This window comes from Epinephelus fuscoguttatus, linkage group LG8 (genome assembly GCF_011397635.1).
Source record: "Epinephelus fuscoguttatus linkage group LG8, E.fuscoguttatus.final_Chr_v1".
NCBI classification, from domain to species: Eukaryota; Metazoa; Chordata; class Actinopteri; order Perciformes; family Serranidae; genus Epinephelus; species Epinephelus fuscoguttatus.
Window position 1 is genome coordinate 35068725 of NC_064759.1, and position 14347 is coordinate 35083071.

General features: G+C 42.3%; 1 protein-coding gene across 2 annotated transcripts in view; it reads right to left on the reverse strand.

The window, feature by feature from the left end:
• Nucleotides 1–14084, reverse strand: part of klhl32 (kelch-like family member 32) — a 41517-nt gene extending 27433 nt beyond the window's left edge. Inside the window, exons 1-3 of one of the 2 annotated variants that reach the window (XM_049584770.1) lie at nt 13890–14084; nt 12277–12398; nt 7652–7829 (exon numbers count right to left, since the gene is read on the reverse strand). In XM_049584770.1, the coding sequence (XP_049440727.1) occupies nt 7652–7829; nt 12277–12299 (201 nt within the window). In that variant the 5' untranslated portion in view covers nt 12300–12398; nt 13890–14084. Of the gene's footprint in view, nt 1–7651; nt 7833–12276; nt 12399–13889 lie in introns of both variants that reach the window. The other variant, XM_049584769.1, reaches the window with a different exon arrangement.
• Nucleotides 14085–14347: the final 263 nt, after the last annotated feature.

Genomic DNA, 14347 nt, shown 5'->3' on the forward strand with positions numbered 1-14347 from the left:
GCCAGGCACCGAGCCCCTCCTCTGGCAAATAGACCCTCTGTATTGTGAGGGTGATGTGCGAGACAGGGTCGACTTGAGGCCACACTGAGTTTTAACCAAGGCATGCACATCTCTCCTCAGAACTCGGCCTTGTTGATTCATCACTGCGCTAATTAAAAATCCACCGGTCCACCGAGCACAGGAAGGCCTGTGGCTCAACCTGGGGTGTGAGGGCGGCTAAGCTGTGGTCAGTGTGTACATGAGTGTCAAACAGGCAGCACGAAAAAAGGAGACTACATCAAATGGAGAAACTGCTTAAGCATTTTTGCTTCCTTGTTAGTGTTTGTGTATAAGCGGAGAGGTTGAGAGAGGGTGCCCCTGAGAGTGTTTGCAGAGCTGGTTGCTTCCAGCATGAACGCTCCTGACCTTGGTGGAGGAGCTGAGCGCGAACTCATGATGACGGATGGCTCCTCTGACTTGGGATATAGATTCAGCGCAGGGACACATTGAGCCACAGAGTCCTGCTCGCTGCAGTCCTTTCACATGATGCTGCAGTGGGGCTGCAGCGCTGCAGTTAGCCTGACCTGCCAGGAGAATTTATGTGTCTGCTTGTTGTGATCATACCAGGGAGGTCTTGTGACTCTCTTATGCACCCTGTGAAACATTACAACATTCAGTGAGGTTGTTTTCATGTCTGAGAACTGAAATATGGGCCTGTGGCTAAATTTACAGGCAGGTATATCACGGAAATCCTGACATCTTACATGGAAGACTCAGCTGCTGTTTTTCAGATGAGTGCAAACGTCAGTGGCTTCCGACTGACGCTGGTGCTGGTATTATGTGCCAATGTTCTCTATCTTAAGTCTTGATTCCCATCATAGAAAGAAGAAAGCAAAGTTTACAAGGGTTCAGGGAGTATTACAGAATTTATGAGAATTACTTGAGAAACTAAATATGGACAGTAAAACACAAACCCTTACAAAGACAGCACCAGTTGTACTGATAATATTCTGGTGTGTTTGCTGAGGGCAGATCACATTAGTTGTATTAATTTATGTTCCCTGCTCTTCAAACAGGGCTCTTATCTAATTAAGGCTAAAAAGTTTTTATCAGACAGAAATGATCCTGTCTATTTTAATCCAGCTAACTTGGTTCTTGAAACCTATTTAGAGGATTATTTTTTTTTAAATCTTAGATGAAGTTGTCTTCAGTAGCAACCATTTGAAATACAGGCAACATGAGTAGAAAGACAAACCCAAGATCAGCTCTCCATCTGATGTGGCTGAGTGCTGATCATATGATTGTAGTTATAGGACATTTGTGTTTCATAACTGTTAGTAGTGTTTGTGTGTTTTGTGCTCCACAATGTTTCCACAGATCTCACACTTCCACTGTTGTTATACAACTAGTTACTATGAGTTCACCGAGTTCATTAAGGATGACTGCAATGACAACAGCTACAGATAACTTTTAAATCAGTTTTGAAAAACTGAAAATCCAGGCTTGTTCCAAATTATCAGCAATGAAATTAAGCTATTTCAGTTATTCACATACAGAAAACAGGGCCATGCCTTTCCATAGATAACAGTCCGTGTATTACTAACAGTGAGTAGTAGTCTGCACACCCCCACTTTGGAGAAGCAGGCAGAAGTACCACCATGTAAGCTAAGCAATGTACTGCTGTGGACGGGGGCAACAGCAAAATGTATTTTAGCCACCTAAAAAAATCAGTATCAGTTTAAGTGTACACTATATTAAGAATATATTCACTGCTTTACCTTTACATTGGACAGCCCCTTCTGACAGGGAACTAAACTTATCTATGATCTCTTAAAAAACTCCTTTCACAAAAACAGTCATTTTACTTCGCAGAACACAGTTGCTGAATTGCTGGTCTACCCCTGCATTGATCAGTTAGGTTTTTCGCATTATTGTGTGACTTTGTTGAATCCAAACTTACTCTTTAAAACGCCGAAGTCACACAATAACACAAACAAACTAAACAACTGAAGCAGCAGTAGACAAGCAGCTCCAATGTTCTGCACGGTAATATCATCATTTTGTTCAAAGGAGTCTGGTGGCTTTGAAGAGAACACAGTTAACGGCTTCAGTTCCCTGTTGAAAAGGGCTGTCTGACGGCAATGTAAAGCAGTGAAAATATTCTAAATATAGTGTACACTTATACTGATATAGATTTGCTTAGGTGGTTACAATACGTTTAGCTGCTGCTCCCGTCCACAGCTGCACATTGCTTAGCTTCTGTGGCGGTATCCATTCTGCCTCTCCAAACTGAGGGCATACCGACTGCTGTCCACTGTAGGTCATACAGTGACTATGGATAAGTACCTCATACAACCCCACTTCAAATATCCAAACTATCCCTTTAAAAATAAAAATAAAACAGTAAACACAAGAATGTGTTAGATAGGTTTTTGCACCTGCAAATATTGGGAGGGAAAATCCATATTTCAATTTGGAATGGGGCACTGAACGTGTAGACCACTGAATTTCTTTCTCTTCACAGGCTGATTAAGGTGGATAAGGTTAATACAGAATGCTGTGCACCAAAATTTTCCCTCATGGATCGATTCACAGTATCACATTATCAAATCAAGCTTCATTGGAAGGCACAGACGACTGATCAGCTAAAAGTCATATACTGTAAAGTCCATCTTAAAGTAGAATTGTCTTCATAAAGAGCAATAACAGCATTCTGAGCAGGACAGGTTGCACGTACTGCGTGAGATGTCTCTTTGAGACAATAACAGCTTTTGATATGGGTTCTGTCCTGACTGCAGGGCTAGCAGAAAATATTTCTCTGTGTGACAAAGACAGCAAGGAGAGATTCAGTGCGTGTGTGCTTGAGTGTGTGGGCGCTCTCGCTAAGGGTGGTGTGTGATGCTGGTGTGACTGATTTGGCTGAATCTCCCCGAGCCGTCCAGACGTCTTAGTAATGTGACGGCATTGGAAGAGGCAGGTGACACATTCAGGACAAGTCTCAGGTAAACAACTCACGCTTGGTCAGGTATTTCATTACAATCACTCAAGTCCGCTGGGCTAGATAATGTGTTATAATCACTGCTACGTGTGTCTGAGTGTGAAACAAAAAGGCACAGAGAGAGAGAGAGAGCGAGAGAGAGAGAGAGAAAGAAAACACAGTTGCTTTTCACGACACAAGGCACCTTCATCTCCTCAGTAAATGAGCTAAATGAAACCCAGCGGTGGAGTCAGATGACAAACTGATGATAATGTTGTTAAGCCCCTACAGAGGAACAGGGAAGCAGAGTGAGATTTCTTGCTTACTGTAGCAGGCTGATCTTATAATCCGAGTGCTGGAACAACAGTGTTGCTCGGCTCAACTGGGACTCGAAAGAGCGGCGCTTAAAAATCGGAGCCGAAGAACAAAAGAATAACAAAAGTGAAGAGGACGAACAAAAGGAGGAGAGGAGTGTGACTCGCCCACCCTCGACTCTCCGCAGAGAGAAGTAAAAATAACCTACGTGCTCATACACACAAACTCACACACAGGAGGAATAATCCCTGGGCAACTTGGACATATTTAATCTGCCTCTCATTTTCAAGAGGGATTAATTTCTACTTCCTAATCTACTCAGTGTCCCTAAATCAAATCTCATCTGTGCACTTTTCCCTGTGCGGCCCATCTCAGCAAATCTCCTGTCTGGCTGTCTGACAGCGTGAGTCTACCTACAGCTACCTCTGTGGCTTAGCTTGAATCCAACTGAAGCCTAAGCAAGAGAACAGCAAACACCAGGGCTCTGTCCAGGTGGGCTGGTGAAGGATGATCTTCTGTAGCACTTTTAATCTAGACTGAAGCTGTCACTGCTTCAGATTTTGTACCATCTGTACATGCAAACTTGGCCGCTCATTGTCTCAAATGTAGTTCTAAAAATTAAGTTTCTCCAAGACTTTTTTTTTTTTTCATGGCAGCATGGTAGAGCCCCTGAAGCAGCATTTAAACTATTGTGTGGCCCCATAACCCTTCAATAATAATCTGTGCTAATAAAGTTAGCAGGGGAAGACAGGTCTTGTGGCTGTTTTAACAATCTACCAGCAGTGAAGTTGGTTATGTAACACATTACTGTCACCTCTGTCACATCAGCAGTGGGCTACACTGCCTGACTGATATCTGCTTTTTATAGAATGGCAAATATCAGCTTGATAAGTGTGAAATCCTTTTAATCAGTCCAACCACTGTGCATACAAACAAAGGAAGTGTGTGTTCAGTGACGATCCAAGACTGTGGGGGGGCCCAAGCAAAGAAGTCCATCAAGACCCCTACCTTTAACATCAAATCCTGTGCCATCATCTTGTTGGTGTACAGGTTGGTTCTCATGCACTATTTGTACGTCTTCCTACAAAAATAAATCGCCAAAAATTCATACATATTCCATGTAGTCATGAGCCAGTAATTTGTGCATACAGTAATTGTGGACTTTCCCCCAGGAGACCTGTGTTCACCTAGAGTGAACTTTTAGTCATTTTAGGGTACGTCCTCACTGTGTTTTTTTCCCCTAAACCTAACCACAGTGACTTTTCTTGCCTAAACCGACCCTTTGTAACATTAAGGACAGAACGTCATTCTTGGAGCGCTAATTCATGGGATATCATAAGACCCATTGTATAAGAATATGTTGCAGTCAATTCTCCTTACTCTTGTCATGTGACGCAGACCAGCTGTGTGATTTTCTCCATGATAATAATTTATTTGAGGAATTTCAGTCAGGATTTAGAGTGCATCATAGCACTGAGACAGCACTAGTTAAAATTACAAATGACCTTCTGATTGCTTCAGACAAAGGACTTGTCTCTGTACTTGTTTTATTAGATCTTAGTGCGGCGTTTGACACAATTGACCATCAAATTCTACTACAGAGACTGGATCACTTAATTGGCCTAAAAGGTTCTGCACTAAGCTGGTTTAAATCTTATTTATCTGATCATTTTCAGTTTGTTGACGTTCATAATGAATCATCCTTACGTACCAAAGTTTGTTCTGGAGTTCCGCAAGGTTCTGTGCTCGGACCAATCCTATTTACTCTATATATGCTTCCTTTAGGTAAAATCATTAGAAATCACTCTATAAATTTCCATTGTTATGCGGATGATACACAGCTGTATTTACCGATGAAGCCAGAAGAAAGTAATCAATTAACTAAACTCCATAACTGCCTTAAAAACTTGGATGAGCACCAATTTCCTGATGTTAAATTCAGACAAAACTGAAGTTATTGTTCTTGGCCCCAAACAACTCAGAGACTCTTTATCTGATGACATAGTTTCTCTAGATGGCATTGCTCTGGCCTCTAGCACTACCATAAGAAACCTCGGAGTAATATTTGATCAAGATCTGTCTTTTAATTCTCATTTAAAACAAACCTCACGGACTGCATTTTTTCATCTGCATAATATTGCGAAAATTAGGCCTATCCTGACCCAAAAAGATGCAGAAAAATTGGTCCACGCTTTTGTTACCTCAAGGCTGGATTACTGTAACTCTATTATCAGGTAGCTCTAGTAAGTCCTTAAAAACTCTCCAGTTAATTCAGAATGCAGCAGCACGTGTACTTACAGGAACTAAGAAACGAGATCATATTTCTCCTGTTTAAGCTTCTCTGCACTGGCTCCCTGTAAAATCCAGAATTGAATTTAAAATCCTACTGTTAACTTATAAAGCTCTAAATGGTCAAGCTCCATCATATCTTAGAGAGCTCATAGTGCCATATTATCCCACCAGAACACTGCGCTCTGAGAACGCAGGGTTACTCGTGGTCCCTAAAGTCTCCAAAAGTAGATCAGGAGCCAGAGCCTTCAGCTATCAGGCTCCTCTCCTGTGGAATCATCTTCCTGTTACGGTCCGGGAGGCAGACACCGTCTCCACATTTAAGACTAGACTTAAGACTTTCCTCTTTGATAAAGCTTATAGTTAGGGCTGGCTCAGGCTTGCCCTGTACCAGCCCCTAGTTAGGCTGACTTAGGCCTAGTCTGCCGGAGGACCCCCCTATAATACACCGGGCACCTTCTCTCCTTCTCTCTCTCTCTCTCTCTCTCTCTCTCTCTCTCTCTCTGGTATTCTATTACTGCATCTTGCTAACTCGGCCATTCTGGATGTCACTAACTCGGCTTCTTCTCCGGAGCCTTTGTGCCCCACTGTCTCTCAGATTAACTCATATTGCAGCGGTGCCTGGACAGCGTGACGTGTGTGGTTGTGCTGCTGCCGTGGTCCTGCTTCAGTCATACTAGTCATACTTCTACTGTTATTATACACATATGACTATTGTCACACATGTATACTGTCAGATATTAATACATATTTTCAACATATTGTACCACAGTAGCCAGAACTATAACTATAATATTATTACTTTCAATAATGTTGTTGTAAGCTACTGTCATTACCTGCATCTCTCTCTCTCTCTCTCTCTCTCTCTTTTTCTGTCTCATTGTGTCATGCGGATTACTGTTAATTTATTATGCTGATCTGTTCTGTACGACATCTATTGCATGTCTGTCCGTCCTGGAAGAGGGATCCCTCCTCAGTTGCTCTTCCTGAGGTTTCTAACATTTTTTTCCCCGTTAAAGGGGTTTTTTTGGGGAGTTTTTCCTTATCCGCTGCGAGGGACAGAGGGATATTGTATGCTGTAAAGCCCTGTGAGGCAAACTGTGATTTGTGATATTGGGCTTTATAAATAAAATTGATTGATTGATTGATTGATAAGTGAACTCTGACTCCTGTTGCTCTTTGCTGCGAGTCAACTGCTGTTGTACATGGCAGACACTTTCAATTTGTAATGGTAGCGTCCATTGTCCAACTTCGTAAAAAAAAAAAAAAAAAGCTAAAAAGGCAGTGGGAATGGTGGGCAAGTAATATAATCAGTGTATGCCCGAACACCAACCAGTAACACCAGTAACACTGAGACTACTGCAGCAAGCCTGGTTTATAGTTGTCATTAGACAATATACCAATATAATGCTATCGGGGCCTTTTTCCCAATTTTTTTCTGAGAAGGCCCCAAACATTTGCCTGGTTTGCCTCTCCTGATGCTATACCCCTGTGTGTTTAATTACAAGCCCACATAATCTTCCTACAAATGAAGTTAATTTGTTAAGTTAGGTTCAAGAGCAGGACTACACCTCAACCACACCTCTGATTACCTGTCAAGCCAACTTTTACCTGGTCAACCCAGGTATGTCTCAGAGTTCTCTTATACTCCCTACCTTATCCCGACCCCATCCTTTCCTCTGCAAATACCTACCCACATTCCTCCATCCTCTCTTCCCTACTTCCTCATCTCTTCTCATTCAATCTGGCGCATACCTCTCCAATGTCTCATTCTAGGTACCATCTGGGGGCCTGTAATCAGCTGGGGTGGAAAAACGTCTACGACAGAACCTGCGCACTGAGTCTCCCTCTACCCGATCATCAGTACATCATCCTCCCAGACCAACCTAACAGAAGACATCCCTCTTCCACCTTAACCCCCCACTTACAATCATTCATCAGTCCTCAACAACTAACAGCTCCTGAATTACAATTAAACCTTTTAATGACATATTTTTGTGGCGTGGTCTTTGCTGGTGAAATCTTCCTACAAATGCTCATTTGTAAGACACAGATACATTTTGAGGGTATATAATAAGGCCCAGGACTTACCCTGAAGTAATCGCTGCATGCTGCCAGGACGGCTTTGTGGGCGTGGAACTTCTGCTCACCAGCGACCAGGGTGACATCACACAGCAAGCCATCCTTCCTCTGCTGGTTGAGGGCAGAGAGGACCAAGTCCTGGTGGGACTTTGACTGACAGAGCCTCTGTCCTGTCAGCATCTCCCTACTGCTACACACACACACACACACACACACACACACACACACACATATACAAACATATACATTGTTACACTAAAGTTGGACTCGTAGATGAGACAAGGCTCTGGTTCTATTAATAAAAGTGATACTATTTAATAATAATACAACTACCACCTACTACATGATTACTATGTCTAACTTCTACTACTGTTATATCACTCCTGCTGGTACTGTGACTACTGCTACTACAGCTACTAGCCTACAATTAAAATTAACACCTTAACACACACATTCCTTTTGGAGAAAGGCTGCCTAAATTAAAACAAATTAGCTCATTTTGCTAATTACACCCTTGCAATGACTTTGGGTATGAAGCTTTTCAAGGATTCTTTTTACATTTTTGGACAGTTAGACTGCTTTGACAGTGGCAGGAGGAAACTACCACTTTGTTTCATACTGAAATATCTCAATGATTATCGGATGAACTGTTGAGAAATTTGGCTAATTTTGCTACTTTCTGCTAATTAGTAATTGTTAGCATACTAGCACAATAATCTAATAGCATACACATTGTGTGTGAACTAAGTCTGGACAATACGGAGAAAATCAAACATGACAATACTTTTGACCAAACACCTACTACAAACACATATTGTGATGATATTGTAGAGCTGACTACTGGTGCTTTCACAAAATATTTACAAAATGAGATTTGTTTTAAATACTCATCAGTAATGTGGAAATAATGACTAAGTGGGTGAAGGTGAATGATAGAACAGCTAGAACAGTCTGGTAAGTTCGGAAAATCACATGACTTTACTGTGAGCAAATTTGCAAATCCTGGGAAAGTGAGGGAATGACTCGCCCTACTCTCCCTATGATTGGCTAGTACTCGTTGCCTTTGGATTGGCTAGTACTCGTTGCCTTTGTTGGTCGGATTGGTTAAGTTTAGGCAAAAGGAGTGGGATTGGTAGGCTTAGGGTAAGAATGTCAAGGTAAGTCAATCAGAGGCAGAGGAAGGTGGGCCATTCCTTTCACTGTCCTAAGATTCACAAATTCTCTTACTGTAATGCAGCTTTTAAAACCAGGAAAAGGCAATGCTTACAATATTACAATATCCAAAATCTAGGATAATATTGAGTCTCATATCACAATATGGTTATAATATCGATATATTGTGTTGCCCTAATGGGAACGTTCACTAAAGAGCAGCATTAATATCGTCATTGTGAGCATGTTGCCATGCTGATTGTTAGCATTTAGCTCTAAGCTACCCTGGGCCTATAAAGCCTAACAGAGCTGCTAGCTCTAAAGTCTGTTAAGATTTTTGATGTACAGTCCTCAGTTCATTGTAACTCTATTTTTATGAACAGTCTGAAAATGACAGACATGAGTAAAAAAGTGAGTCAAATACAAGTTGTACATTGTACTAGTATCTAAAGGGGAGAACAGGAGGTGGGAGAAAGTAATCTTCGCACAAGATATACAGCTAAAATAAAGGTCAGTCCCAAATGTCACATTGCATCAAGATTTCAATTAAATTAAATGCAACATAAAACAGTTACACTTTACTTATCACACTAAATTCTTTACTATGAGTAAAATTGCCATGAAGTCCTCAAACATAGGCCACACTATCTGCCCATTATTATGTGTCTCACAGTTCTCCAGTCCGATTCTTCACGGTTGATGAGAAAAATACAGTGACTACAGAACTGGTTGGCTGACTGATGGACGGACTGACTGCATGGATCCATGTAGCAGCGAATATACCCAGTTTTCCAACCCATCCTCAGTCCCCCTCAGCTTTCAGCCATCCATCAGCAGTGCAGCCCCCTTGTCCATCCAAATCCATCTCTGTCCACTTACAGTTGCAGCCATCACTCTAAATGCTGCTGTCTGCCAGGAGGCTGGCTCTGTCACCTTCATGGTGATGGGGTGTAAGACAGAGGAAATAATGGGTGTGGGTGGGTGGGTGCGTGTGCACACTGTGGGCCAGAGGTAGGATGAATGATGAGTCAGGCTGTTTGTTTGGTCGTTGGACTGTGCCGGAGGGAAGAGCCAAGGGAGAAAAGGACAAAATTGCCGTGCTGGATGAGAGGGAAGGGAAATTACAGGATTTAGCAACTCAGCGAGGGAGAAGCTGTATGGGGGATTTGAAGAGGGATGGAAGCCTTTGATGCCCTTGATGATAATGAATATGTTAAAATATAAGATGAAATGTCATCTTATAACTTTCATCAGTATAAAGCTATAGACTATGATGTACCATGCTCATTTAAAAGGACACTCCAGTGATTTAGAAATGCACTTAAATAAAATTGGTTGTTTCATAAGAGGCAGATTTCTTTTATAAAAATGGGCAAAAAAGAAGCAACAGAGGCCAAGGCAGTTTTCCCAAAATGCAGCCATCAGCATCTTTTGACTAGTCTGTCCTTGCCCATGTCTTTCAAACTCCACGTACCCAGTTTGTACCATGGGCTTTAAGTTAAATGGTTGTTGTCTCCAAGCTTGAATCATGGGTCTTATTTTTCTTAGTCTTGACTGAGGTCCTCCAGAGCCACAGAGGACATGAAACAACTGTTTTCACAGGCTGAATGGTGCTCCTCAGAAGTAGAAAACTGACCTTGATCAATAAAATTGGTGGAGCTCTGCTTTAAAACCACAGTGCAATTACAGCATCTTTCAGCAGTGAGCACTGCTGTCTCTCACAGGGTCTTTTTTATACAGCGACTAGAAAGCAGCAAAGCCAGAGATGCTGAAAATGGTTCACATAGTGGTTTTTAAAAAATGAAAGAAACATTCTATTCAACAAAGCAACAGGTGGACAGACCGATTATAGACTAGTATTCTATATTTTGCTTGTTGTTAATTAATCCCATGAACACACCACAACCAGCAACAGTTGACCCTATAGACAGGTGTTGCCTGTGTAGCTGACAGTGACGCACCCAGAAATGATTCATACGGGTGGCCAGACGGAGCCACTGAGAATGCTGGGGTGGAACACCAAAATCAAAAGCCATGACTGAATTTCAGAAAGTGAATTATGCTGTCGTTGTATATAGGCTGGTGAAAACTATGTCTATATGGAGTGTTAAAGAATCACATACAGGTTTCTCATTTTGCAGTTAATCTTAGAATTGATCTGATACATACATAGGCGTACATAGGCGAATATAGGTATAGTTAACACTGTCAGTTCCGCAACAATCCTGCTTTAATATGCTATGTATCTTTACATGTTAGGTGATTCATTGTTCTTCAAATTGGCTGGGTGTCCCTCTCTTTAATGAGAGAAACAGCTTCAATTTGAAGGAGTACATTGGTTGTCAGGAACAAAACATTTGCTAGGAACAAGCCTTTAGTTTAGGGGAGACTTGTGGGTACCAATACATTTAGATATCTTGAGGTAAGAGTTCAAGGGACCCATCATTCAAAATGTAGCCTAAACTGGGAGCATTATGTAGTCCCCTTCCCAACAAGCTATGCTGACATGGCTTGTACCGATGAATGCCTGATGTTGTCTAGTTTCACAAGATACCACTGCCTTCAGCCTAGCTTTCAAAATGAGTGCACCACAGCCTCTTAAATACAGAAATTATGGCCTCCCATCATTTTTGCCAGTGGTGGGGCCAGCAATTGTAGCAGGGGGGCAACGCCCTCCCTCCCATTGGTGATACCACCAAAGCCTGATATATCTCATTCCTCTGTGCCATAGAGCTCCACTGGTTTCCAGAAACAATTGTAACAACCACACCAGTGAGCCACACTGTTGCACTGGGTAACATCTTCATCACAACGAGCATGAAGTTTATTTTGAGTCAGTCCCTCATACACTGCTCTGCTGCTGTAGATACCCAAACATGTACCATATCCACAGTTAAAAATAATCCACAAAAATGTATAAATATTCTTCTGTTAAAGTACTTGCTGCTTTAAATTACAATGGCAGCTGTTTAAAGTGGTCATTTAACCTTTTTGAAAAATGAAAATATAAATTTTGACCCATTTTATAAGATTTACGCCAGTAGAGAATATGTTCAGCAGGAATTAATGGGCTTGAGGATGAGATAAAGACATGCTGCACTGACAAAATTGAGGGAAGGATTAACACGTTGTTGGCTTTGGTCCTTGCATGGGATTTGATTACAAAAATATCAAACACACAGTTTTATCTTTTATGTGGGTTGACTCTTGTCTAGCCTCTATTACATCCAAACAGAAAGCCACTGGAGTCTGCACACTGGGAACACCCTTATTGAACATATTGATATTGATCTTCCATGGATCGTCCCCTGGTTAGAATAAAGAATAATGCTCTCTGTCCCATCAGCAAATTTGCTGAACTACTCAGTACATTTCTCAGTGCGTATACACTAACTGGCCCTTGAGAAGGGTTTCCGTTTGTGCCATGAGCCATGAGCATGCATGTATGTGTACAGTATGTATGGACAAACCAGGCCACTTACCTGAGGCTGGGTTCAGAAGGCATGCCCCTAGATAAAGGAAGAGGAGATGATGGCGGAGGTGGAGGGGAGGTGCTATGTGGCTCCTGAGGACTGTAGTCTCCTCACTGGGAACATACATCAGCCTGATAGGACAGAACAGCACGTCAGCTTTACTCAGTCCATCCACTCGACCCGGCTGCAGTGTGACAATCTCCAGCGCGATGTGTGAAGGGATGCAACCCGCGCGTCAAGACTAATGCTGACTTGTCCCTTCCCTCAGCTGCACCAGGCTTGACTTTGACAATTCTTACAGCTGTTCTTTCAAGGCCTTTTCATGTGCAGCACGGCGGCTGTGACAGCCACAGGCAGCTAGACTTCAGAGAAGGGAATAAACAAGCTCAGCACTTCTCAAAACAAGCTGGGAGTCCAAATTACACCAAGTCCCTCTGGTGTAGCTACAACCTTGACATAATGTGCTACACACCTGAATCTGATACCTCTCAGTCTCCTGCGAGATAATTACCCAGCAGGACAAGAGAGAAACAGAGGTCAGCACAGAGGCACTGACATCCAAGCTGGTCTGGATACTCTGATTGGAATACTACTCATTCACCATACAATAAGTCACCCCAGGTCCTCTAATATGGCCTCATATAAAAAAAAATGAGGATGCATGTGGTTCACCTTAAGTGTAGGGCTGAGCGTACAACTGGCTGCTCTTGAGCGTAGTCCCTTGCGAGAGCTAGTTATTGATCTGTTCATGAGTGACCTTCAGATACATGGCCACAGGCAACAACTACTGAGTGATGAGGGAGAGAAGGAGCTTATCATCCTGAGTCCAAACCCTGACCAGGCCAACACATGCTGCATACATTTCATAGCTTCACCTAAATAAGTTTTGATGATGTGGTTCTTTAGAGAATGAAAATCAAGCAAATTTAATTTGAAATCAAGGATTAAAGATCACACCACTAGTGCAAATCAGCAATGACATTAAATGTCTCTCTTTTCAGTGATCACTCTTTGTCTCCATAAATGTTCTCAATATGGGCAGCTTATAAAATATTGATTGCAAATGACATTGCATTCAGCAACATATCCCATAGCTTGGGAATTTCTAATTGACACATAATGAGTAAATGGCATCATTTTGGCGTCAGAAAAGATTAAACATATCCGGAAGGTGGATATATTTAGGATGTGATAATCACAACAAGTAGGCCATTGTTCCCTGCAAAACACTGTAATCTCCTGACTGAGAACAACCACAGTGGTAAATGTTGTCTTTTTTTTTTACGCACAAGAGGCAATTAGGATTTACCCACGAACAGCGCGCAAGAAGAAGGGAGAAGGAAAGGTTTGGGTTTCCAGAGAAGCAGACACCATTAATGCATTAACTGTCACTTTCCAAAAAGCTCCCAGCTGTCAAAAGGTCTCCTAGCAACAGGCCAGCGCCTCGGTCCACAAACTATGGGAACGGAGAACAACCTCCTCCGTACGAGCAGAATAATCCTGTTGCATCCATCACATGGCGCAAACACACAGTCCCAATTTCTATATAGAGCTCCTTGCGGTTGGCAGTAATTTACAGTATTCGTCTCTCTCTTGTTTTATTATGCCACAAGCTTACGCACCTCATATGAATGTGTTCTGAGTGAGTCCGGTCCCCTCTGGCGGCGCCTCCCGTCCAAATGTCATTTAATGTCCGAGGTTGGTCTCTTGTCCGTCCGCGGCGAGAGGAAAGAAGGGCGCAACGGCGAGCAGATGCGCTCAGTTGTCGCGGACACTTTATTGGTTACACTGTAGCACCTAAATTGTTACATTATAACCCCGCCTCTACACGGCGGTCACATGAATATGGACACAGAGGGGATACAGCGCCCCCAGGTGGATAATTGGGACAGAGCAAGTAGTGTGAATGCCTTTATGTTTACTACATACAATATGATAGGCGCCTGTAGGAACACCAGGGGTCCTCATAGGATCTCCAGCGGGTGTACAGCAAATGAGGAATAGTCTGATTAATGTCACTGTCATTTAACATCATGCTGCTCCACTAATGACTGTCTAATATAAGAAAACAAAGCATATA